Raw genomic sequence first — 27,275 nt, 5'->3', positions numbered from 1 at the left:
CATTTTCTTAACTGAATATATAAATTTAGGAGTATTTTACCGTTTCTGTAGTTTGTCCATTATATGTTTTATATTTATACATGTATCTTTTGGCTTAAATTTTTGTAATTTAAATTGTTTTCTTTAATATGTAATATTATCACATATTCAAAACTCAAAAGGTGCAAAAGAATGTCCCACTCCTGCCCCCCCAGGCTTTCCTTTTCTGTCCCCAGAGGCAACTAATGTTAGCCGATTCTTTTGTATCTCGCCAGAACTATCCTAGGCATTTACAAGTAAATATTTATAGTGATCTTCTATCCTTTTTAAATCCAGTCGTAGCACACAGCATACACTGTTGTGTACCTTGCTTTTATTTTAACAACACATCATAGAGATTCTTTATATTAGAACATAGAGAGCCGTCTCATGCTTTCTTTATGACTGCAAAGTATTCAGCAATAGTATAAATGTATTGTAAGGGAGGAAAAATAATTTTCCCTCTACTCTTCTGAGTTATATCGCAAAGTGGCATAGTTTGAAGTGGCATGTCCTGAACTTCTACAGTCATAAATAATCTGTAATAAAAGACAGATTAATAAGAGAAAAACAGAAATTTATTAACGTATACTTTATGTATACACGAGAGAGACTCGGGAAAATGAGTAACTCCCTGAGGTGGCTTAGAATTCAGGATTAAATACCATCTTAATAGGGAAAGAGGAGAGAGGGTGTAGGCCTCTTAGGGGAGGGTAAATAATTTTTAGGAAAGATGAGTGAGTCCTTAGAAGAATAGATGGGAGGTATGACAGTTTGTGACAAAGTGTGTCCAGGTGTGGTGTGGACTTCTAGTTCCCTCTCCTGTGAAAAGAGTCCCTCTTCCCTGGTTGATGAAATTCCTCAGGAGGGGATTATGACAGTTGAGTTCCTTTTGGAGGATCTGTCTTTAGGCAGATAAAGGGGAGTTCAGAGAAAGCCTCTCTCTGCATTTGTTGTTTTCAAGTGCCTATAGCTCAAAATAATCAATATCCCAAAGTGGCATAGTTTGAAGTGGTATGTCCTGAACTTCCACAGTCATATTTCGAGGTGGCATATTCTGCTACTCTTCATTATCAGACTCTATTTAACCACGACTTTAAAATTGAACATTTAATGTGGTATATATATACAATGGAATACTACTCAGCCATAAAAAAAGACAAAATCGTCCCATTTGCAACAACATGGATGGGTCTGGAGGGTACTATGTTAAGTGAAGTAAGCCAGAAGGAGAAAGACAAACACTGTATGATCTCACTCATATGTGGAATAGAAACCAACACATGGACAGAGAAAACTATATTGTGGTTACCAGGGGCAATGGGGGTGGGGGGTGGGCACAAGGGGTGAAGGGAGTCATATATATGGTGATGGATAAACAAAAATGTACAACCCAAAATTTCACAATGTTAAAAACTATTAAAACATCAATTAAAAAAAAATGAACATTTAAAATATTCCCAGTCTTGAGCAATTTCAAAAAGTGATGCAATGAATAACCTTGCCTATACATTATTCTCAGATGTGCTGGTATATTTACATCACTTCTTGGGTGTAGAATTGTTAGAGCACATCCATTTTTAATGTTTAAGATATTTGTCAATCATTTAGTCATTTTATTGTGCAAGTATGGATACAGCCAGGGTTGGGGGGAGGAAGAATGCTCCAGAAGTCTGGGGACTCTGGTCTTTGAAAAGTCTCAAAGTGCTCTGACAATATGGTATATTCTATTCCCCTCATATATTTGGGGATGAGAGTTATGCCCTGCTCAGCCCTCATTGAGGCACTTTCTTTCACATTTCTGCTTTGAGACTAATGACAGCCTTTTGGGTTTTGTAGGAGCTGATGACCATTTTCCAACTATTGCACTGGAATGGAAGCCTGAAAGCCCTTCGTGAAACAAAGTGTTCCCGACAGGTGAGATTTTCCAATCAAGAATGGGTTTGTGTTGTATGGACTGAGCAGATGGCTCATCATCTTCCTAGGAGATTTCCTTTATTGGATTTTTCTCTGTTTAAATTTGGTACCATATTTACCGAGTAAGAGCAGAGGACACATGAAAAAAAATATATAACAGTCCAGTTGAGTCAAGGACTGACCAATATGCACACTGAGCAGAACGTTGACTGGGCATGGGATTGGTTTAGATACCACCTGTACTCAATGCCAGAATGGAGGGATCATTAAGACAGACTTAGTTTCTAAGGCAAACGCTGAATCCACTCCATGCATCTGCCCTGCCTGCTAGAATTTGTGCCCTCTTCCACTCTCCGGTGCAGAAAGAAACTGAGAATGCATTGCTTCTGGACCTCCTCACTGAGAAGACATAAAGGTAGTTGTAGTGGGAGGATTTTTCTCAACCCCACCAAAAGTGCCTAACCGACAACAGGAATGATTATAAAGGTGGGCAAGCTGGCATTCAATCACCCCAATTTTTTGGCTTGGAAGTTTCTTCTTTATTTTTCAGAGACAGGGTCTCACTATTGCTTTGTTACCTATGAGAAGCACCCTCTCCCTGGTTTAATGGCAAAGGCCAACCCTCTCCTGTGTAGTTGATGGTTTTCACCTCCTACCCTCCAAGATTAATCCTTCCTTTACCCACCACGAGACGTTGAAAGATGGTAGTTTATTTTCCAATATTTGCTAACGGGGAGATTTGTATGAGGATCAAAGCCTTGACTAGTCAGCAAGATGAGGGTGGATGTTAGAGTCCTCCATGCTCTGCAGCCCCAGAGTTTTTAGTTGTTCTTTGCTTAGAAAGTCTGGCTTTCAAAATGTTGAAGATGGAAAAGAAATGAGTAGCTGACAATGGCTTTGGCTATTTTTTTTCTTTTCCTTTGATTTTATAAAAGGCCTTTGAAATATGCCGGGTTGGTTATAAACACTTTTCCATGATTGTTTTTAATTTGTTAGGGTCATAAATAAATACCATATGTTCTTTTTTTTTTTTAATTTTTTTTAAATTTATTTATTTTTCCCCCAAAGCCCCAGTAGATAGTTGTATGTCATAGGTGCACATCCTTCTAGTTGCTGTATGTGGGACGCGGCCTCAGCATGGCCAGATCTGAACCCGGGCCGCCAGCAGCGGAGCACGCACACTTAACCGCTAAGCCACGGGGCTGGCCCCAATACCATATGTCCTTGAAAATAAAAATAAGCAATGCATCCACTCCACACAATATTCTTAAAGTGTATCCACCAAACCTATACATGACGTTACAGTGTATTGGCAAATTTTGCACACAAGAATTGACAGGTAGTGACTAATTTTTAATTGTTTGCAGAAGTAAGAGACAATGTACCATGAAGGTACCATAACGATATCAAAAACAATAATCCCTACATTCTATAATACATTTTTAAAGTTCTTCCTGTAGTTTCTGTGAGCCAATTGAACTGTCATCTTGCTTATGTTAACAACACAGCAGTTAGAAAGTTGACTCTCTTGGTTTCTAAGTCTTGCCCTGAGGTTCTCTTGACTCAAAGCTTCCTGTTTTCTGCAATGGGTGTGATCAAACCCAGTTCTGCCCAAATCCTTCCATATAGTTGTTTCCCTCTCTCTGCCTTGCCAAAGGAGATAATGCTGGGCAGAAGAGTTCAATGAATAAATGAGGTAATGCTCATACCTCATTTAGTTATATATAACAATAGTTATAGGAATGCAAAATAGGAAGACCTATTTTCTAGTGTCAGGGAAGAGGGAGAATCCCCCTCTGCCCTTTCCCTTAAGGTTCTTATGGCTGGCCAAATAATTAAAAGACAGGTTAGCAGAATAAAATAATACCAAGTTTAATAACATGTATACATGGGAGAAACCAGGGAAACTGAGTTTCTCAACAAAATGGCAGAGATTCTCATCTTAAATACTATCTTCAGCTAAAGACAAAGGAGGATGTTGGGGGGGTGGGGAAGGAGACAGCTATGGGAGATTACCAGAAAGCATAGCAATCAAGGGTATGTAGATTTAAGTCTTCTCCTTCTGTCCTGATAAGAGTTTCCAGAGATAAGGTCATCCTGCCCTCCCAAGTACACAGAGGGAGATACCTTTACAAATGTAAACGTTTGTCTGACAACCCTTTTACAGGGCCACCTAGAGAATGTGGCCAGGAAGAGACAGAATTTTTGATAAGATGGGTTTGTGGTGCCTTTCCTATTGTAACATCTATTTTACATTATATTACAGCCATCATATGGTAGTGGCTCCTTCCTGGAACAGGTCTTCTATGTTAAATTCTTTAGGCAGTTTGGGGGAGGTCAAATGTCTGTCAGAGAAAATAATCAAGGTAAAGAGACATATTTCAGGGTGGCCAATTTTGATCTCCCACACTAGTGAGGTCAGAGCTCTGTTATATGAACATTACTGAGTCACTCCTGGTGGTACTGTTTTGACTCAACCTGGAGTGACCTTGGTTTGGTGTACCAGCTTAGCCCTTCATTTCCTTTAAGAGGTATGTTGTGGGATTTGGCTTCAGTTTGTGAACATCAGAGAGGTTTGGTTGTTGGTAAAACCCCCATGCATGTCAGGAGTGGTGAAGGCAAAGAAAGCAAGGTATTGAAAGGCCATGAGCACAGGTGCCTTTGTGGCTCTTTACTGACACTCTGGACTTTGTTTCTTGGCTCCCAGGAAGTCATCTCCTACTATTCCCAGTACTCCCTAGATGAAAAGATGCGCAGCCACATGGCCCTGGACTGGATCATGAAGGAGCGGGAGTCGCCAGGAATTCTCTCTCAAGAGCTACGAATGGCCCTGAGGGAGTTGGAGGAAGCCAGGAAAGCAGGACAAGAACTACGGTTTTACAAAGAAAAGAAAGAAATCCTGAGTTTAGCCCTGACTCAGATCTACAGTGATCCTGACACTTCCTCACCCAGTGATGATCAGCTGAGCCTCACCGCCCTCTGTGGCTATCACTAGCAAGGCCTGGTCCCAGCTGCCCCTGAGGGTGGCAGAGGCCGGACTCTAACATTAGGAAGCTCACTGAAGGAGGTTATGGGAGGCTTTAGCACCTATAGCTACTACCTGAAGGCTGTACTAATCTTCCCACCCCTTCTATTCACAGAATCTGAGAGTAGTAGAACCTTGCAGGATCCAACATCCCACTCGATGCAATTTTCCCATCACACTCTCAATAGTTTCACCTCAGACTGAAAGGATGGAGATAGAATCATTTGAAAAATATTTTCCAGGCCTGGCTCCAACCTAAAGACATATGCCTTGCTAAATTATATATTTGTTTCAAAGAATGGGCCAGTGTACCATCTCCCAAAAGAACATCAGCTAGGACTGCAGAAAATAGCATGATGGTAATTTTTAAAAATACTTGAGATTAAATAAACAATATGGATTTTTTTAAAAAATATCCAAGAGTCAGAGTTTCTTCCTAAACTTTGTACACTTAGAGATAGTTTACACTTTACTAGGTATAATCCAAAACTACACTGGGAATTTTATCTGGACATCCCACTATCAAAGATCTTAAAGTGGTAATAGTATGAAAACACTAGACAAATTTAATGTGGCTTAAAATGCTATTGTAATAATAATTTTTTAAAATCTACACTCTTCCATATGGGGATAAATGTCACCTAGAATAGTACTCTCACTCATATTCCTCAAGAAGAACTAATATCCAATTTTTAGGGTCCTACAATCAGTTATGTTCATTTTTAATTTGCAAATAGATAACTTGATTTGTTGTTATTTTTGCTACTGCAGTGATGTATCTATAATGGAGAAAGTTACTGGCATTTTAAAGTTTAAAACCCTTTGAAAAATTATTAGCATTTAATAGTGCTTGCATTTGATTCATTTCTCATGCATTAGAGAGAAGGAATCTTTAGCTGTCTTTCTTATTGTTCAAGAACATAAGCCACCAGTAGTTCAAATGTAGTGTCATTTCTAAGTTTAAATTACTGGAATCTTCCTTAAAGAAGGGATAAGACATTGCCATCTCTCTTTGAAAATGGCTTAGGTCAATCAATTGATTAGAAAACCAGAAGCAAATACAAACCAATTTTTAGCTGGTTCCTGTTCACTCAAATTTAAGAATGGCAGCAGTGTCGATTTTCAACTCTTATAGGTATTTCCATATCTACAACATTAAAAGTATTTTATTTTACATTTAGTCTAATAATTCAAATTAAAGAAACCAGTTTTTTCAATTTTAAATAAAGTTTCTTTTTTTTCTTGTTTAAGGCAAATGCAGACCAACTTTCCTGAAAGCTAAAACCATTATAATTACATTAAGGTTTACAAAAACATGGTAGTTTAGCCTCATATCTAAATAGGTACAAAGGAAATTGTCACTCCTTTAATCTCCATGAAAACTACTGTATACTGATCATATATTTTGGAATTAACCTTGATAATAAAAAAATTAACTTTATGCATCATATTTTTCACCCCAGGGGAAAATTTAGCTATATATCTTTCCTACTCTAATGTCTTGAAAAGATAAAACTATATAACGTTAGATAAATTTTATTTAAAAATATTGTTTTAACAAAAATCACATTCCTCCCCATAATGAGGCTAAATCTCACCTAGAAGAAAACTGTTTTCCCTTATATTCCCAAAAAGGAATTCAAATTAATATTTGTAAAAGTTGAATAAATTTTAAAACTAAGAAAACTTTAAAGTAATTTTTTCATAAAGCCATTACTCTTTATTATTTTGAAAAAGCCCCAATTCCCTGTGTTGGGTGTGATTAAAGGTAGGTACACCTTTACTGCATTTGCAGCCTTTGACAATGAGCACTGCGAGCTGACACCATCTAATTAGATGCAGGAACAGGAATCAGCTGGGAAGATATTAAGTTTACTGTCTGCCCTACAATTAGAAAGCTGTACCCATTCTGTATACTAAAAGCAGAGAGTCTCCCTCTGCCACTATCGGTTTTTCCCAGCTGGTCAGAACCACCCACTCTTCTTGGAATTGTATGGAAACTACAGCAAAAGAAACAAAAGTCAGAATCTTTGCCACTGCTGGTCTCTTTGATGCTCGTTTATAGCAAATCAATTTCAGCTAGGACATAATGGATGTCAGTACGTTACATAAACATCTATAATCCTGGCCCGGAGAAGAGCAGGGTAGAAGAGCCAAGTACGTTATTATTATTTTTCCTTTTCTATATCTTGTTCTCAATAACACACTGTGTTGAAGGGGACTAGAGCGGAGGAGTCTCTATTTAGATATATAGAACTCTGTGTCCTAATCTTTTGTGATTACAAACCCTTTGAGAATCTGATAAAAGTTATAGACGTTCTCCTAGGAAAACAGAATGAAGCATACATATTCAAAATAGTTTCAGAGGGTATGTGGGCCTCCCTAAAGTCCACGGATTGCTCTGTACAAGGACCCCCAGTTTAGAACTCTTAATTTGGGCACACACTTATGGTCTCAAACTTTTCAGCAGGGATCCAACCTAGTTCAGACATAGCCCTGTGTAGCCTATTTCGAAGATAAATGTCATCATCCTTAAATACAGAATTTCACGGTATTTTGACAAGAGATAGTTTAATTTTCGCAAAATCCAAATACACCAGATTGTTATGAAAAAACAGCTTAAAGCAAACTAGTCACTAAACTTGTGTGAACGTATCAGAATATTACAGATTTAATAAAGTCATTGTTCCTTTAATGATCAGAATTCGGTTGTCCATTTGTTCAAAAGCTATAGTCCACTGACATGTTTGCTATTAAATTCATTCACCTATTTCTAGAAAAGAATGAAACTATAGATATTCCTGAAATGCTGTACCTGCATCAACTATGAATCTGATCAGCTAGGTCTCAGGAAAAAGAGAAAGAAAGCAGAAATGTTTAACACTTTCCTGTTTCTTTAGGAAAGCTTTTGAAGCCAGAGGCATTGTTGTAGTTGACTTTATCTCTGAAATGCTTTAGAGAATTCTGAGTTATATCATGCCATGCCCTTTTTTCTTGTCAAAAGACAAAAGAAGCCTGACTAAGAATATTTTCATTATCCTTGATTATGTTTACAAGTAAACACTATTCAAGATATTAGCTCTCATATATTGTTGATATTTTTTTGTTTTGCCTTGCAGAAAGGCAAATATAAGATTTCTTCTATGGTGTCCATTGTGTTAAAAAGCAAATATTAAGATTGCTTTTAGCCAGGGCTCCAGGAAAATGAAAATCATTTTCCCTCCCACAGTGTTTCTCAACTTTGGCTGCACATTAGAAATACCCAAGGAGCTTTAAAAAATCCTAAATATCCAGACTGTACCCAGACCAATGAAATCAGATTCTCTGGAGTGGGGCCCAGGTATCAGCATCTTTTAAAGCTCCCCAGGTAGTTCCAAAGTACAAGAAGGTTGAGAACCACTGCTCTACCCAGGAAACGCTGGCTCAGAGGGCTATGGCCTGACTAGCGGGAGCCATTACTCCACGTGGCCTTGGCCCCAAATTCAAATGTTGAACTCTTATGAGCTAAGTAGGAAGGAGCCAATCCTTTGGCTTGGGCGAGAGACTCCCATGGAGCCCAGAACTAAAGCAGGGCAAGCACGCGCGCGCGCGCGCGCGCGCGCGCCATCGCGCGCGCGCGCGCACACACACACACACACACACACACACACACACACACACACACCCTTATCTTAGCAGGGGAGCCAGATTCTGCCCCAGGGTCCAGGCTTTCTTTCTCAAATGTGATACACAAACTCTCTTTGCCAAAATCATCTGGGTTACTCATTTAAAAATCCAAGTTCCTGGGCCACACCCCAGACCTGCTGACCAAATTCCAGGAGAGGGTCTGGATCATTTACCACTGCACCAGGTGTTTCTGATCACACTTAAATTTGAGCTCTTTTGGCCTAAAGCTGCCTAACACATTCTTTACTAGGCGGCACAGCCCCGGCCCTTCTGACATAACCAGCCTCTTGGGGGAATGCACAGAAGGAATTCAGGAGAGAGGGGGAGGTCGCCTCTCTGCCCCTCCTGGAAGCTAGAGAGAAGCAGAGAGGCAAAGAGATACGGCTGTCTTCTCTCTCCCAAAAGAGCAGCTCCTACTCTCTTATCACTTTGGCTCCAAAATTTGGAATTACCTTTAATCCCTTGGCTAGAAACCATGAAAATCTCTATTAGCTCATGGTTAAAGTCACTTCTTTAAAGCTAGCTAAACCCTGGTAGCACTGTCTTCCTTGGAGCAAAGTTGGTTGTGGGAAAGGCAAGCAGAAGTATCTTCCTGATCTGTTGACTCTCTAGTGATTCTCAAGTGAAAGTCCCAGATTGCTATCTTTTTATAGGCAGTTCCCAATCTTAGTAGCAATTATGTCCCACAAGTCCATTTGTAAGTCAGGCAGTTGTTCAACCCTGAGGATGCATCTTTCTCTAGCAGCAAGGTCATAAATGGTGGCAAGCTCCCCAGACTGGCCTACATCAGCAATAGGGTGCCTAAAATATTGACCTATGGGACCTAATATGGCTCTGGGTTGTGAGTGGGCAGGTGAGGGTAGAACCACTGGCAGCTGTGGGTCTAGGGCATAGTATTGAAGACCTCTCTGAGGTATATTGCTTAGTCCCAAACTGGTTCTCCAGACAGTCTCTTTATTTTCTCTTTGTCCTCCCATAGATTAACTTTCCATTGCCCCACCCACTGCCATCACCTGTTGCTTCTTCTGATCATGGTTTCTTCTACTTGCTGAAGAAGAGGTGACATTTTTTCTGTCTTTTCACAAAACCTTTGCAAAATTCTAAGAGTTGGTATCACTAGAAACAGGAACATTTGCATGACCTAAAAATGCCAGCTACTAAGCCTGTCTATAGAGCCTGTTTCACCAAGGCCTGTGGGGAAAGACGGGCACACGGAGCAGGACTGCGCTGGGCAGGCTGGCCGTGGAACCTGCCCCACTCACCCCCACCCCTAAGGTTTCCTGCTTCTTTGGTGTTCTCCTTTGGCTCCACATGCTATCACCCCATCCCAATCTCAGCTGCCCCATAGCTAGCTGGTGATTCTGGGTAATCTGTCTCAAAACTATAAACTAGACTGATCAGTCTGTCCCCTTCAGGAATGTGAACTAAGGAACATGGAAGGAATTTGCCAGTTCAAGTTGGGAGCTGAAGTTGGAGAGTCAGGTTCCTGAGAGCTGTGGTCTGTGCAGCCTGAAGTGATGAGGAAGTAGCAACCATGAGTCAGCAGCAGAAGCTTCTCGGCAGAAAGAGGAGAAGCTGGTTGGTGTAGAGAGCAGATGCAGAGGGAGGCAGAGACACCAGGAGAAGGTGGGAGCATGAGGCCCATGAGGGATGGTGAGGGCTGCTGGCCCAAGCGCCCTGCAATAAAGTCACTTATTCTTTTTCTGAGTGGATCACACACCTTGTCACCAAAGAAATCTCACCTTACTCATTTCAGGGCAAAATCACACTAGATTATTCTGGATGTTGCATCCTAAGAATAGACCAAAAAAGCTGACATGAGGAAGAACCTCTTCAACCGACAGAAATGCTGCTGAGAAAACTAGATTTAGCACTGGTGACACTCACTGCCCCTCCCACTCCAATGTGAGGTCTCACACGGGTCAGGAGTCCCTCGCCACCCCAAAATAAATTTATGGAGTATTACGTGCTAACCATCCTGTGCTTGCTCCCCTACACAGAATTCCTGTGTTCTCATGTTCCACAGCAGGTATGAACACAGAGGAAAATAGAATTCTATTTTTAAAACGGTAGAATTCATAGCCTCAAATAATTGTTGTCTTCTTAAAAAATTAGTCACCTTGGGAAACTAATAACACGCTCTGACAATGCTCCAGAGCGCCGTCTTTACCACAGGCGTTCCCATCGGGAACTCCTCCTTGGGAATGGCCCTGTGAGTCCCTGTGGGCAAATGAGGAAAAGCAGTCTCTTTTGTCGGCTGAAAGCACCTTGCCATACTGAACTGACTAGTTTATTTCAGCATCTCGTCTATTCGGCCTAATACTTAGCAGGTGGTCAATGAATGTTTCTTGAGTAGAAATTTGTCATCAGTGTCTCAGTGCCTTTCTTACTCCTTGCTTGATGAGTGAATACCTTCACCAGACCTGGCTCTGTTCTACTGGATTGGTCAGGGCTCAGTTGTAAGGTAGAAACCCAGATCAAACCTACCAGGCAAAAGGGGAGTTTATTGGCTCATGACACAAAAGAAGCCCAGGAGAGTTTTTCTGCAAGTACATCTGGATCTGGGACTTGATCTCTCTCATTATATAGGTGTATACATATGTGCACATACATGTGTATCATCATCGCTCATTTCTCAAAACTTCTTTCTTTTGTGTTGTCTCCATTTTTAGGCAGGCTCTCCCCTTGGAACAGCAAGCTGGTGGCCAGTAGTTTCATGCCTACATCATAGCAAAATGAGAAATTCTCTTCCCAACAGCTCAAATCCAAATTCCAGAACTCATTGCCACAGTGGTGTCTTAGTGGAATCAATTGCTGTGCCAGGCCTCAGCCACATATCTGTCCCCTTGGAGCTAGTGGCCAAGTCAGCCCACCTAAACAACTTAGGCCTAGTGGGGGAGGAGTAGTCACCCAAGGTAAATATGGGTTCAGTTACCAAAATGGGGAAAATGTGGCCATTTCCCAAGACATTTTTGAAACTATTTCTCCTCAAGAGCCTTCAGAGACAAAACAAACAATAGAAGAAATGCAATCTCTCCAACCATTACTTGGGGAAAAGGATTCTGAGTAGACAAAAACCAACAGATGTCTACTGTGAATACATTGTACTATTGCCAAAAATCAAATCCACCCTCAAAGGACAAAGGTTGTCACCATCAAGGACGTTCAAAAGAACACTCTCCCCTGAAGGGAAATCCAAAAGTGCTTCCAGACCAATCACCTCACTGCAATAAGCATGCAGGTTCTCTGAGGACTCGCTTGAAGGGGTCAGCACTCGTTGACATGTAAGAGTTCTGTTGCGGGGAGAAGCCCAGTCACTCGCATGACTCTGCAGTCACACTTCATCTATCTTCAGTGCTCATGAATTGTTGCTATGCAAGTGAGTCAGGAAATTTCCTCTGGTCTCTTTCTGGTGGGCCCTGGCTTTCATTATCAGTGGCTGCTAATGCTCCTTAATAGAAAAGAAAACAGTTGATCCCAACCATTGAAAACAGTGGTAGCAAAACTGGACGGTTCAACAGCCTGGCTAGTTTATTTATTCCTACTTAACGCCTGAGTGTCTTGCAAACCTTAAGTATGGCTCCACTCTTACCCAGGAGCCGTGACGCAGGCAGTCATAAAACGATTTTGGAAACAATTTACTCTAAGGCAATACATTGTGTATATCCCAGATATGTCTACATTTCCACGTAGTGACTTAGATGAGGTCTGGAAGTAAATAGGTAGTACTTAGTGCAGGCAGGTTTTCATAGGGGAATTTTGAAAACACAAGTGACCCAATGAAACACTAGCTTGCCAGAAGAGTTAAAAAGTCAACCTGAAACCATAATGAATTAAAATTAAAAAGTGGGAGCTATTTTATCCATTCAGTTAACTTTTCTCAGAGGATCTTGGAATTTTATTTATTCATCTGTTTTGACTTGGATTTTTTGGTCACAAGGCCACCAAAGCAAATAAATCCAAAAAATAGGAGAGGGGACAAAAATTCTCTTAAAGGCTAAAATAGATCCTTTTATCTTAAATGATGGCTGACATAAATATGTTTGTTAAAGACTGAGTTCACTAACGGAGTGAATTGAATTAAGAAGTTTCCTTCCCACTGCCTTTCATCCAGAGCCTTCTTATTGGCAACATCTTTTGCATCCTTTTTGTCTTCTTCATAGAATCCAAGGACAGTAGCTCCTTGCCTGGTTTACTAGCTGTTGGTAAAAAGCCAGGGGGGCTCAGCTCTCACTCTGCTGAACAGAGGCTTCGATAGGCTGCGTCTGGCCACATGGGCAACTTCGTCCCAGGCGTTGCAAGTGTCACACCGGTTGACAGTATGATTTACAGGGTCTAAAATGAACGGCCTGAAAAAAAAAACCAAAAACCCGAAAGAATCCATTTCTAAACCCAGTTTCAATTTGCTGTATAGTTCGAAGAAGCAAATGTCAGAATTAAAGAAGGAACTCAGGTAAGAAAAGGGCTCTCCGGAATGGTGGGAGCAAGTCCACGGAACACACAGCATATGTATCAGAAAACAGCAACTTGCTTCTGCCCCTCCAACTCTGACTCCCTCTCATTTTTGCTTTTCACCTGAGGAGGCATTTCCTCTCTGGATTCAGTCTTCAATTTCCTCCTCATTTGTTGTCTATATTCACATTCAATTCACTTTACTCAAATTACCCTTAATTCACACTTGAGAATTAAAGTTCCGTGGGAAGTAATGGAAGGGAACTGACTGTGGTAATTAAGGCCTTCTTATTTACATTGAATCCCAATAAAGCTAGTCTTTGCCCTAGACTTTCTTTCTTGATGGCAAACATGTTTCTTATATCCTAAGGGCATAGAAAAGATAAATAGTTACCTTGTGTGTTTCTGGTTACCCTTTACAAAAATGGGGAACTTGCCATGATAGTCTCTGTTCCAAACAACGTCGATTTCTGCATCTCTAACCAGAAGTTTGAGGACGGCCCTCAGTCCCTGCACCAGGCTGAAGAACAGGGGCTTTTCTGCCAGTTCCCAGATGTGAATTGTGAGGAGCTCCACTGTGTAGGCGGACGGAAGTATCCGGGATCTAGACACACAGAATGAAGGGTTGTACCTACTTCCATTAACCCAGAAAATGAAGACAGGTTTTTTCAGTTATGAGAAAAATAAGATCAACAGGGAATTTACAGAAAAAGAAATTTGATTTCCAATCTCACTACTTCCCAAACAATAATACTATTTCCACCAGATTGCCAAAAAATAATTATAATATCTAACATTGGTGAGTTTGTGAGGAAATGGACACTCTCATGCTTTATTGGTGAGAATGGAAATTAATACAGTCTTTTTTGGAGTCAACTCTATTAAAATTTGATATGTTCCATCCCTTTGACCCAGCATTTTTCAGTTCTACAAATTCATTCTGTAAAAACATTTCTACAAATGTTCAAAGATATGTGCAAAAGGGTGTTCTTTGTTTTATTGTTCTAATAGTAAACATTGAAATATTCATCAATAGGAGACTAGTTAGATAGTTTCATGATGTATCTCTTACCTGCTGTCCAACATGGTAGCCAGTAGCCACATGTAGCTATTGAGCACTTGACATGCAGCTAATCTGACTTGAGGACACATTGGATTTTGAAGATACATTAAAAAAATTAAAAGATCTCATTAATAATTTTTATATTGATTGCATGTTGAAATGATAACATTTTGAATATATTGGGTAAATATATTATTAAAATTAATTTCACTTATTACTTTTTACCTTTTTAATGTGGCTACTAGAATATATAATATTGTATACGTGGCTCATATTTGAACCTCACATTCTATTTCTCTCAGAGAGCATTGACCTGTACTACGTAGTCATTAAAAGAAATAAAGTAGATCTCCATGTACAGATATAAAAAGATACAATATAGATTAATTAAAAACAATTTTCAAAGCAATAAATAAACTGTAAACACGTTTTTTTAATTAAGCATATGTAAAAAACAAATTTGGAGGAATATGCTCTAAGCACTGTTGGGGAGGCAGGGATTGAGGATGAAGAGGAAACTTTTTTACATTAAGTCTTTTAAATTACACTTTATGTACATCAGGAAAAAAAAATTAAAGCTGAAGTTAAAAAACAAACTCAAGGGAGAAAAAACTAACACAACAGTTTCAAGATTTCATGTTGGTTGATATCCAAATATGAGTTTTTGCTGCCTTGGCATTCATTAGCCATAGAAATCTCTTTTGATGACAGATTGCAAAATCATGCAATTTTTTTCCCCTAATAGAATGGTAATATCTTCTTACTATTACGTTAGTCATTTGTTTTTACCTCAATAAAGGAAATAGAAAAAACTATAAGCAGACAAAATTTCTTATCCTGGTAGTGAACAGCAAACCAGAGTTCAGTTAATCAATAACTCAGTTCTTGCAATTTTCCCCGAGGGATGACAGCAATGGACACAAGACGTAAAATCCATCTCCACTTTAACTCTCTGATACTCCCAAGTGCCAAAAGGAAGCCAGGGTTGAAATTGCTCAAGCAGGAGATGTTCTTCACATTTCATGAAAGTAAATTTAGAGGGGGAAAAGGACTTAGTAAACATTAAACTATTTTACCTCACATTTTATAGCATGTTTACGTAGATATTTATATACATATATATTTATATAGCTCTGATATGTATTCATATTATTTTATGTTCTTTTTTTAGTCATTTAATATTGTTTCATGTAAATCTTGCTATGTATTACCATGTTTCCCAAACTTGTCTTGAATAGTATTTCATCATATTTGTATGACAAGTTTATTTGCTCTTCAGAAGAATTTTTGTTGTTCCCAATTTTCATTATCTTTAGTAGTACTATTCTGAACATACTTATACAAATTACTTTTTTTCTTTTCTTTTTCTTTTTTCCTGAGGAAGATTCACGCTGAGCTAACATCTGCTGCCAATCTTCCACTTTTTGTATGTAAGCCACCACCACAGCATGGCCACTGACAGACAAGTGGTGTAGGTCCACACCCGGGAACCGAACCCGGGCCGCTGAAGTGGAGTGCACCAAACTTAACCACTAGGCCACTGGGGCTGGCCCACAAATTACTTTTTATGATGGAATTTATTTTCTCCAAGGGTAGTTCCTGTAAGTTCTTCTGAACTCTCTTTTTACATCTTTATTTTCAGTACTCTTTTTTATGACATTTTTAATATAAATGGCCTCAATTCTTTTTTTGAAACCAAATAATAAGCAAACATTTTACACTTTTACTTTTTTTTTTACTTCGAAGGGAATTAACTTGACAAATGGTTTGAATATTTTAAAATCCTTAACACACAATAAATACTTAATATACATTACCGGATTACTTTCCCAAAATAGAAAACCAATTATGGTACTGTAACATATGTGACCCAATTTCCCCACAATACCAGCTTTTTAAGTCTTAGAATTATTGTTCTGCTGTGTTAATAGATAAGTTTCTTCTTGCAGACCTATAAATGCTCTGCACCGAGAAAAAAGTATTCGATTTTAAAACCAGGCCTATCACCTGACCAAGAATCTACTGAGGCAAGAAGCTTTATTTCTTTGTTCTTCTGTTTTTCTATTTTCACTAATAAATTTTTACTCAACCAAATGAGAAAAAAACTCATAGAATGTTTAGAGATGCTTAGAGATAGGAAATTATATAGAAGTAATGTATGTTTTTACGAAGTGACTAATGTTATTAACAATATTAAACACAAAAATATACAAAGAGTAAACAGTGTGTGATTAATATGAACAAATCAAGATATTAGCAATTTTATACAAAGATGAAGAAGACAAACTCCTTGTAGAAAGTGGCCATTTATAAACATGTTATAATAAATCTCCCTGTCTCTGCTATTTCTGCCAAATGGAGAATTCATACAAATGTATTCTAGTTCTCTCTTGACCAAAAGTTTATCTTAAAATACTCAAACCAGGCACCGAGTCTTCCTCATATCCCTTTGCCATACGCTAGATCTGGTTGCTACCAAAGAGAAGGAAAGATACTAAAACATGCACACATCAAATTTCGAGGATCCCCTCCTCCGCAAGACCACTAGGCCTCTGTTAGAACTGCCTACAGCAGAAGGGACACTTGAAGCTGGAACATTAAATGTCCCATTCAAATTATGCTAGTAGTTTCTCTTTTCCTTTTTCTGTGCCTGCCTTCCTGGCACCAACCCATTTGGTTATGCCATTGAACATTTTTGTTTCTATTCTTTGATTCCTACCAAACCATTATGTTATATTTTGGAATAATGTAATACAGAAGTTCCATATTCTATAACAGCCCTTGGACTCTCTCTCTGTCTACACATTATCCCCTCTGCCTACCAAGAAAAGAAGTGGGGAAAGAAGGAAAGAAAAGGGACATGAAAAGAGAGAGGCTCCCATGGTGCCCTTGTGCTGGTTACATACTTGTTTTCCTCAGTGCGGTTGGCAAATGACGTCTTGAACCAATGTATCACTAAATGAATGAGCTCCTTCACCCTCCCCACAGACGCCTCGACAAAATCCACTTGGTATGGCAGGAGGGCCAAGGCGCACAGCTGTGCTTCGTCACTGTCATTACAGAGATACAGTTTGCGGTAAAGGTGAAGTTTTAAATCTGTTAACACCAAGGAGCAAAGACAACTGTGAGAATTTCCTCCCTCTCTCCTCTCCTGGTTTCCCCTGGTACAAATGAGTTATGTTCCTCTGATTAATTAGACCTTCAGCATTTAAAACAAAACGGTTTTCTCTAGTTAGGAGAGTTACTTCAGTTTGCCCAAGTACTTAAAAGAGAAAGCTTCGACATTATGATGCCAGAGCAGTTCAAATTGAGCAAACCCTGGTACAAGAAAACCTGTCTGATGAGAAAGATTTTCTCTCTACCGGCAGAGGAAGTTTATTTCTCAGAAGCAGGTTTCATTACCTTATGCAAATATCATCTAGCATATAAACTAAATATCATTATGCTTTCTGTACAATAACCTATATAATCCCCCCTGTTTAATATCTAAATTGTTGTTATCTGCAGATATACTTGCAGAAGAGATTCTACCAACTGAACACTGGAAGGAATTAATCACATTTATAAAGATGGAGATGACTTGAAAAGACCTATTTAGGTCAAATTGAAAACAATCTACTTCAGTTAATGATACATTAATGAGGGAGGAAAACTAGATTAAATAGGAAGAATGATCAAATAATCATCTATAGCTTAATATTACAATCTCATAAAACATCATTAACTCGGATTGTGCTGATTGTATGATATGTAAATGTTTAGTATCTTTTGTCATAATCTACTTAAATTTTCCCAATTAGACACAATTAGAAGTTCTAACATGAATCTATTTTGTACACCCTTTATATGTACTTGTCCTTCTGCCCAACTAAATTGTCACAAAACGACACACTTAATTATGGCAAATATAGATTCTACAATACACATTTTAAAGTTAATTGGTTAGTACCTTTATTTTACTTGTAAAATACATTTTACAAAAAAAAATACTTATATACCTTTATCTGAATGCCTAATTTTAAGAGCATCTCTCCAGTCCTTTTATACTGGTCCAGTTGTTTAGGGCCAAATCAGAGATAAAATAGTAGGTTGATTATCAACAGGTTAGAGAGAAAAATCAAATTCCTATGATAAACATCAATGAACAAATAGAGTTGTCTGTGGCAAATATTCTCATAAATGCTGTTATAACAAACATAATCTAGTCTCAAACTTACAGGGCAACAGTCATTAGATTATTCAACTAGACCTTTCAATTTTTCTAGGAGGCTCTCTGCCTTTCTTAGCAAACAGACTTTGAAAGAAACTCAGGCTTATATGATAAAAGATAGAAGAGACAATAATTTAACTTAAATATTGGTATGCAATAAGTATGTCAGATATTTGATGACCTATTGCTCTCTATCTGATATGATGTGTCATGGCTGACCCAGAGATCATCTCCTCAAAGCCACTACTGTTTCAACACTTCCCCTCCTTCAAGGTTATTCATTGACAGGAACCTAAGTTGGTTTAAGTCTCTAACTTAAATTATTTTTGAGGCTTATCATTTTCTATTTCTGCTCTAACTGTGTGACTTACGTGAGTTTATTGAGCTTTATTTTATCATCATCATCATCATCTATAAAACAAGAATGCTTAGCTTTCTTGCTATGAATCAAGTACTATTCGAAGTGCTTTATATTTATTAACACATTTACTCTTTAACAAGGGTGATGTAGGAACTATTATTATCTCCAGTTTACAAATGAGGAAATAGAGTCAGAGAGGTAAAGCAGGTTACCCAAAGTCACACAGCTAGGAAGTTAAACCATCTATTGCCACCCTACTGCCCTCCACTGCAGGTTAGATCTGAGCCCCAGTGCTTCCTAATTAGTGGCTAATTCAGTACTTCTCAGACTTTCATGAGCACAAGAATCACAGGAATCTTTTGGAATGCAGTTTCTAATTTAGTAGGTCCGGAGTGGAGCCCAAGATTCTGTATTTCTAACAAGTTCCCAAGTGACGCTGATACGGCTGGTCTGAGAATCATATTTAGAGCAGGAATGTTGTCAACCATGTCCTTGTCAAATCTCATGACTCTGGGCTGCATTGTGGCACACAGACCATGCTATTGGTTGTCTAGCACATGTGTAAGATGTACAGGGAATAATATTAAGATGCCTGTGAAGATTTGATGTGATCATCTAAGTCTTGCTCTGACAATCATCAGCAAACATTTAGTTGCCCACTAAAATTCCTTGGAATCCTAGAACTGGTGTGAGTTACCGGTCTCTGTTAAACCCATTCCCCGTCATCAGCGGAGATAAGCAGGGTTACAGAATGATTTCAGTCTTTTTCAATTCATTTCACACAGCTGTGCTCAAGAACTTAGGGGACTTAAAACCAGTGTAAAAATATGCTTCTACTCCTCTGGGAGACATTTTAGCTCAAAAGCTACTGATATAACCTCAAATCCTCAAGACAATTACCCAGGAGCTGCTGTAGCCTAACAACTGTGCTTTTGAAGTCTGTATAAGAGAAAGAGCATTTTGCAGAAACACAAGAGCTTCATGGGCCTATGGTGAGACCTAAGGAGACAGAATTATCTTTTAATAAATATTCATTGAGCTAAGCACTTTGCTACATGAGTTCAAATTAAATCTCATATTTTAATTCTCATGACTATCCTGCAAGATAATTTTCTCATCTTTGTTTTATAAATGAAAAAAAGTGAGACTTCAGTTTTACAAAACTTACCCAAGGTCACATAGATACTATGAAATAGACGTGGGATTTGGCTTCAAGCCCAGTGTTCTCTCCATCATGTGACTTTGATGTTATGTCAGTCTACACAGTCAGATGGACCTAGATTTGCATCCCAGCTCTTGCACTTACTGGCTACATAATCACGGGCAAGTTGCTTAAATTTTCTAGAGCTTAGTTTTTTCTTGTTTTGTTTTTGTTTTTGTTTTTTGTGTGTGTGTGTGAGGAAGATTAGCCCTAAGCTAACATCTGTTGCCAATCCTCCTCCTTTTGCTGAGGAAGATTGGCCCTGGGCTAACATCCCTGCCCATTTTCATCTACTTTATATGGGACGCTGCCACAGCATGGCTTGATGAGTGGTGCATAGGTCTGCGCCCAGGATCTGAACCTGCAAACTCTAGGCTGCCAAAGTGGAGCACACAAAGTTAACCACTATGCCACCGGGCCAGGCCCTAAGGCTTAGTTTTTTAATATTCAAACTGGGGATAGTATTCTTCCTTTCAGATTTGTTGTGCAGATCAAACGGGATTCATTTAATCAGGTTAATTCTAGGGCAATGAGAATTATGTATGGCACATAATAGGTGCTGGATAAATCACGGCATTTTAAAAAATCTTATAGGCTCAGCAAGATTATCAGAGCCAAGAAGACGTACTAAAACCTCAGGTTTGTCAGAGTCCACACTCTCCTTCCTAGTACCCTATCTTATCTCAGAGTTCCCCACACCTCTGTCTTAATATAGATGATGTTATATTAAAATGACCTATGTATGTGCCTGTTTTCTCCTCCAGACTATAAACCCCACCATGTCTTACTCATATTTGTACCCCCAGTTCTAACAGAGTTCGTAGAACATGGTAAGCATGCCATACATATGTACGGACAAATTACAGCACAACAGAAGAGAATTTTAATATAAGCAACACACTACCCCACAGTGCTGATAAGTGAAAGAACCAGCTCAAGAAAGTCAACACGCTGCTCTGAGTCTGGCTGAAAGAGGGGAGGACCAGTGCTATGTTCATTTGTTCCCTTTATTCGATAAATATGTACCGAATAATGCAGGGCTAGGCACAAAGACAAACCTCATCCTCAAGGAGCTCACAATACAATAGGAAGCTGAATCTATGCCCGATGACAACACAAGAGGATCGTGCTACGAGAGTGACTCAGGGAGGATTCTATGAGAAAGCAGGAGAGGCAGGTCTGGGAAGAATTAAGGAAGGAAGTTCAGCTGAAGCTGAGCTGAGTCTTGAAGGGTAAGCAGGAACTTTCAGGAGGGAATGTAGGATGGGGCAGGCTAAGAAAAGTGTATCAAGGGAAACATTGTGCAAAGACATAGAGACAGGAGAGAGCGTGGAGCTTTAGAAAATAACAAACGTTTCAGGGTTACTGGCTCATGAATCTCTCCTCTACCAAATATGAGCCCCAAAAGAGGAAAAATCTTGATTTCCCACCTATTCCATTGTAAGTATTTAATGGCACATTGTGGCTATTCCAGAAATATTGGTTGAATGAAATAAATAAATGAATAGATCAATGAAAATATTTTATACCTATTGCTAAGCTAGAGCAGGATTGCTGGTCATGTATTGGCTCACAAGTTGCTATGGCATTTTCAGTTCCGCCATTTAGTCACATAGACAATACATAAGTTTTAAGTCAAGCGGAAGCCTAGACTCAACCCCCAAGTTCTCTGGAGAATATGTTTACATCTATGTAAATCACTTAGTCATCTGGGCCTCTCTTAGGCTACTATAACAAAACACCATAGCGTGGGTGGCTTCAACAAGAGAAATTTATTTCTCACAGTTCTGAAGGCTGGGAACTCCAAGATCAAGGTGTCAGTAGATTGGTTCCTGGTGAGGACCCCCTTCCTAGCTTGAAGATGGCCGCCTTTTCACTGTATCCTCACATGGCCAGGAGAGGAAGTTCTGGGTCTCTTCCCCTTCTTATAAGGTCACTAACCTTATTTAAACCTAATTACCTCCCAAAGGCCTTATCCCCTAATACCATCACATTAGGGGTTAGGGTTTCAGTGTATGAATTTTGAGGGGACATAAATATTCAGTCCATAACAGGGCCGTCATCTTCTTGCCTAAAATGCAGATACTTTAACCCCCCCCTTTTCATGAGTATAATTAGAGTTTGTATTTCATATCTCACTCCAGATACCACAACATCTTAGGGATAAAAATAGCATCACAATGACCATAACAATGTCATTCTATGACTCTGTCCTTATCACTTCCCACTTGTTTTAGGCATTCAAATTCCCTCAAATTTCTCCCCCGCTTAAGATACCCCCAGGGACCATCTCACATGTGCTTGCAGCCTCTTTCTTTCTGTGCCACATGGTATCTGCCATTATCCTCTTCTGCTCTTTTGTGCTGTGTTTTATGTCTTCTGTGGCTGCTGCTACCAAAAGCATTGATGGTCCCACCAAAAATAGTAATGCCACCAGCAGTGGCCATGCCTGCCAAAGGCACAGCTGCTCCTGCCAGTACCAGGGAACTAAGACTATCAAAAAGAGAGGCCTTGGGACCAACCTGGTGGTGTAGTGGTTAAGTGCATAGTTTGGCAGCCCGGGGTTTGCAGGTTCGAATCCCAGGCACAGACTTATGCACCGTACATCAAGCCATGATGTGGTGGCGTCCCACATACACAATAGAGGAAGATGGGCACAGATGTTAGCTCAGGGCCAGTCTTCCTCACAAAAAAAAAAAAAATAGAGACAGAGCGAGAGAGAGGCCTGCTCTTGCGTTTTCTCAATTCAGGTGGTCCTCCTGGCTGCTCGGGCCTTCTGGGCCCCTTCCCTGCTCATAGAGTAACTCCAGAGCGGCTATCTACCACTCAGGCTACAAAGCTGTGCCATCTTAAGCTCTAGCTGCCTTAGTAGACATCCAGGAAACAGATCTTCCAGTTTTTACTCAATTTTTTTGAAGTCTTTTTCCCAAAGACAGAGGCATAAGTCCATCGATGCTGAGTATTATACACCTTCTCTTCAACATTGATCGGTTGACTTTGAACCGAAACTCTGTTCCTAACCTGTCTTTTCCATTAGAGAAGACTCGTTTACCCTCCCGAGTCAGCCAGATTGTGCCTGAATCCTGGTGCAACTCAACTTAGGTTCAAGTTGGGATTCCTGCTACAAAAAGAAGCTCCTTGCAGGCCAAATCCATACTTCTTTTGTGCTCTTTCTCCACTCCATTATACTCAACAAATAGTTAATACTGGATCATACTTCTTAAATTAAAAACTAGTGGCATAAGGATGCAGGGTGTTTATACACTGCAGAAAGAAAGTAACTCCAAAAACACTAAGCATTTCAGTTCTGCTGCAAGCAGCCTGTTTCTGTATGCCTAGCTCACTACTGTGTCTGGATGTGGTCAGTCCTCTATAAATACGTATTGAATGAGCAGCCATTTCAAAGGCTTCCTGGGAAACAAAACAAATAAGTCTTACCTGTAGACGGTGTAGGCCCCAGGACATCATAGTAGGCCATGATCTCAAAAGAATGGCTGTGAAGACTTTCAGTCCATAAGAAATTGAATCTTAAAGACAATGGTGCTCTCTTCCCCATTAGAATCCTTAGAAAAGGAACATGACATGGTATGAGAGATAATAGAAAGAGAAAGAAGGAAACACTAGATGATTTTCCACCATCCTTCCCCCTATTCCAGCCCTGCTGCTCTCAACTATTTCTTGAACATTCCAGGGTGTTCTCTTCTCAGGACCCCTGCAGTTGCTGTTCCTGCACCTAGAATACCCTTGTCTTAGATAATTCACATGGCTTGATGCCTGGCTTCATGCAGGTCTCTGCTGCACCTTTGGCCTTTCCCGGCCACCCTTTAAAACAAGAGCTCCCTCCCTATTCCCTGTCCCCTGACCCTGCTCCATGGCCCTTCACAGCATTTAATTACCACTTAGCATTATATTATTTGCTTATTATCTCTCACACCGGGGTATTAGGTGCACAAGGGCAGGAACTGTATTTGTTTTGTTCATTGCTCTGTCCCTAGTACCTGACATATAGTAGGTGATTAATAAATAATTTTAAATGAATTATTATATGAATATGGATTGGGGCACAAGATACTGTTAATCATGAATATGAATAAGTAAAATATTTTAAAAGAAGTCAGACTTCTACTTCTGGGTATAATGGGGTAGTTTACAGCAGATCAATGCTCACTGAGAGCTACCAGAAAACTGTATTTAAAAAATCATGTGTACATGTATTTTAGAGGCATTGAAGAGTTGCTGAAGCTAGAGAGGTCAAGGTTTAGTGAGGGGTGGGGACAGTAGGTCCTGGAAAGGTGGACTGATAGTCTGCTGCTTTTTCCCTGGGGACATATGCCGATTTGGGGAATAGACAAGAGGCTGAAAATATGGACTTTGGGCAAAAGGAAGCTTCTGGGGTTAAAGTAACCAGCAGAACTTTGTCAAGCTCATGGGGTTGAAGCAATGTAAGAGAATTGGAGGCCACGATCCTGTTGAAAAGGGAAGGGTGGAGAATTGAACCTAAAATATGACTTGCCTTTCTCTCCAAACATTTGCTGAATTCTGAAGATGCTTAAGACGGGTATGGTTAAGAAATGAAGCAGAGAAAAATGAAGTCTTGGGGAGTTAAGCGGAATTGTTGACAGTCTTGCCAGGCTGAGGCAACATGGATTAGGGTTCAGTCTCAGGGGCTGAGGAGGCAAGGATTAAAGTCCTTGGTGAACATTCTAGGCTGTAATCGTGCTTCCTCAACTTTGTTGCATATTGGAATTACCTGGGGATTCTTAAAAAGTATTGATCCCTTACTCTGACCTCCAGACATTTTTATTTAATGGGTATGGGGTGTGACCTGAGTCATCAGCTCTAATTCTATCTATTTGGTGAGGAAAGGGTAAACCCTCCCTGGAAAAAGAAAACATCAGCTGAAGCATCTAAGATATTTTATGCACAGTGTCCTGGTTTTAATTTTAAAAAGTCACTAGGAATTCCAAGAAACAGGGCTACAAGATTTAAAACTAAGAGAAAAAATAAACTGTAGAAATAGACACTGTAGGTGATCCAAATATTGGCCCAAGCAGGTAAGGATTTTAACTGATTAATATGTTCAATAGCATAGAGGAATAGACAGTAAAAGTAGACAAAAAGATGGAAAATTAAACCAGAGTTGGATTTTACCTGCATAAAAAAGAATTGAGTGGAAATTCTAGAACCAAAAAATATAATAATTGAACTTAAGAACTTTATGGATGAATTTAACAAAAGATTAGATATAGCAGAAAAGACAATTAGTGAACTGTAAGACAGGTCAATAGACAGTATCCAAAACGAAAAAAAGAATGTCTCTGTCTATATATTATGTCCAATCTTTCACTTAAATTGAACAGAGATTTCTGAAAATTTATAACTCTGGAATACTTTTTTTTAATGTCAAAACTGAAGTTCTCATTGGCTCCATGTACCACAAAAGGAATACATTCAATCATTATTAAATTCCCTCACCTAACTTTTCTCACGGGTATAGCCTTCTCTCTCAGTCAGGGAGAGAGAGAGGAGTTCAGTAAATCAGTAGCTTATCATTCTTGTCACAGTTTAGAGGCAGATCTTGCTATGCTCAACATGGTGACTGTATGTTTGGGAGACACGACCCTAGGTGGGTGAAGTTTACTTTTTTTTTTTTTTTTTTACTTTTTTTATTGTCAAATTTTTGTTGTACATTATGGTTTGTCACTCACCATATAAATGCATCCCTCCACCCCTTGTGCCCACCCCTCACCCCCCTTGCCCCTGGTAACCACCAAACAGTTCTATCTGTCCATTTGTTGGTTTATCTTCCACATATGAGTGAAATCATGAGGTGTTTGTCTTGCTCTTTCTGGCTTATGTTTTGCTTAACATAATACCCTCCAGGTCCATCCATGTTGTTGCAAATGGGACGATTTTGTCTTTTTTATGGCTGAGTAGTATTCCATGGTATATATATCACATCTTCTTTATCCAATCATCAGTCAAGGGACACTTGGGTTGCTTCCATGTCTTGGCTATAGTGAGTATTGCTGCGTGAATCAATTTTTTGTTAGTATAAAATCTTAAGCTTGTTTCTTTTCACACAGAAAGTGTTCATCTCTATAAACTGTAATGTATCATTACATCAGCTTTTTTTTTTTTTTTATTGATGTTTTAATGGTTTCTAACATTGTGAAATTTTGGGTTGTACATTTTTGTTTGTCCATCACCATATATATGACTCCCTTGGGTGAAGTTTACTTTTGTGGATACCAGGGGGCCCGAGTGAGTATTGAATTAACTGGGAAGTTCAGGTCATTTCCAGAATGGGTCAAGGTTAATGAGAGCATCATTACTATCCTAGGCTAACTTACGTGAACCTTACTGTCCAATGAGTATCCAAAAGAGTTTTGCTATTTTTATGAGTGGAAATGGGGCATGGATCCTAGCAGTGCTTGGTCATGAGTCCTCAGGTGATATTATCTGCCACTTTCTATTTCTTGTCAGCAGACATTTCTAGTCCACAGACATGTCTTGTCAGGACAACTCCATGTCCTGCAATGTGGCTTTAAAAGGACTATTTATCAGAAGAGAGCCTTAAGATTATAACATAAAGAAACAGAGAGATTCTTGTTTTCAAGACCTCTAAACCAAAGCAATAAGAAATAAGAGATAATGGGCAAAAATCCCAATTTTAACCATAACTGTTAGCAGCATGACACACGTTTTACAACACCGTCTCCTTAAAAGCTCGGAAAATGTTTCCCCATTGTGGTTTCCAATAACAAACACACTGGTATGTAAAGAGAGGAGCACAGAGCCTCTGGCGTGGAAATGATTTCCAGTCCCTTGGACTTACTGGGCAAGTCTCCTGAGGTTTCATTCACAAGCAGGGCCCGGAAAATGACTGACACAGAACAGTTGCTGTTACTGGTAGGTTAAGACGTGGACTAGTTCCAAAGGAAAAGAAAGACTTTTCTCACACCCATCTTTCAAAATAAAGTAACCGAATAGCTTTAAAAATAACAGCAACAAACAATATATCACTAAAAACCAGGTATCAACTGAAACAATAAACTTCTTTACTCTCTCAGTGGGTGGGAGTCAAAACCGACTGTCAGACACATATCTGCTTCTTTTCCATTTTTAATTCAATTTTCCCTTCAAATGAATTGTGGTATGGTCTTGGTTGCTCTGCATAGCGGAGAAGAAAGCCAGAAAAATCGACTGTGCATACAGCTATCAGGACAAGGAAACACCCTTGGACAATCTGCCTCCTTTCCTGACTTCATGTCCTCCTCCCTCAGTCTGCCTTGAAGTCTCATTCTTCTGCAAATATGCTCCTTTTTTGCCACAGGAATTGTTTAGCAAAACAAAATATGG

General features: G+C 39.4%; 1 protein-coding gene across 2 annotated transcripts in view; it reads left to right on the top strand.

Annotated features, from left to right (window-relative positions):
* LIX1 (limb and CNS expressed 1) overlaps positions 1 to 6,447 on the top strand; it is a 47,757-nt gene extending 41,310 nt beyond the window's left edge. For both annotated transcript variants that reach the window (XM_058534746.1, XM_058534831.1), the window contains exons 5-6: positions 1,858 to 1,935; positions 4,643 to 6,447. In XM_058534746.1, the coding sequence (XP_058390729.1) occupies positions 1,858 to 1,935; positions 4,643 to 4,930 (366 nt within the window). In that variant the 3' untranslated portion in view covers positions 4,931 to 6,447. The remainder of the gene's footprint in view (positions 1 to 1,857; positions 1,936 to 4,642) is intronic.
* Positions 6,448 to 27,275: the final 20,828 nt, after the last annotated feature.

The sequence above is a fragment of the Diceros bicornis genome, chromosome 1 (genome assembly GCF_020826845.1).
Source record: "Diceros bicornis minor isolate mBicDic1 chromosome 1, mDicBic1.mat.cur, whole genome shotgun sequence".
Taxonomy (NCBI): domain Eukaryota; kingdom Metazoa; phylum Chordata; class Mammalia; order Perissodactyla; family Rhinocerotidae; genus Diceros; species Diceros bicornis.
The sequence above is the reverse complement of the archived record's forward strand: the minus strand, read 5'-3'. Positions and strand labels throughout refer to the sequence as shown.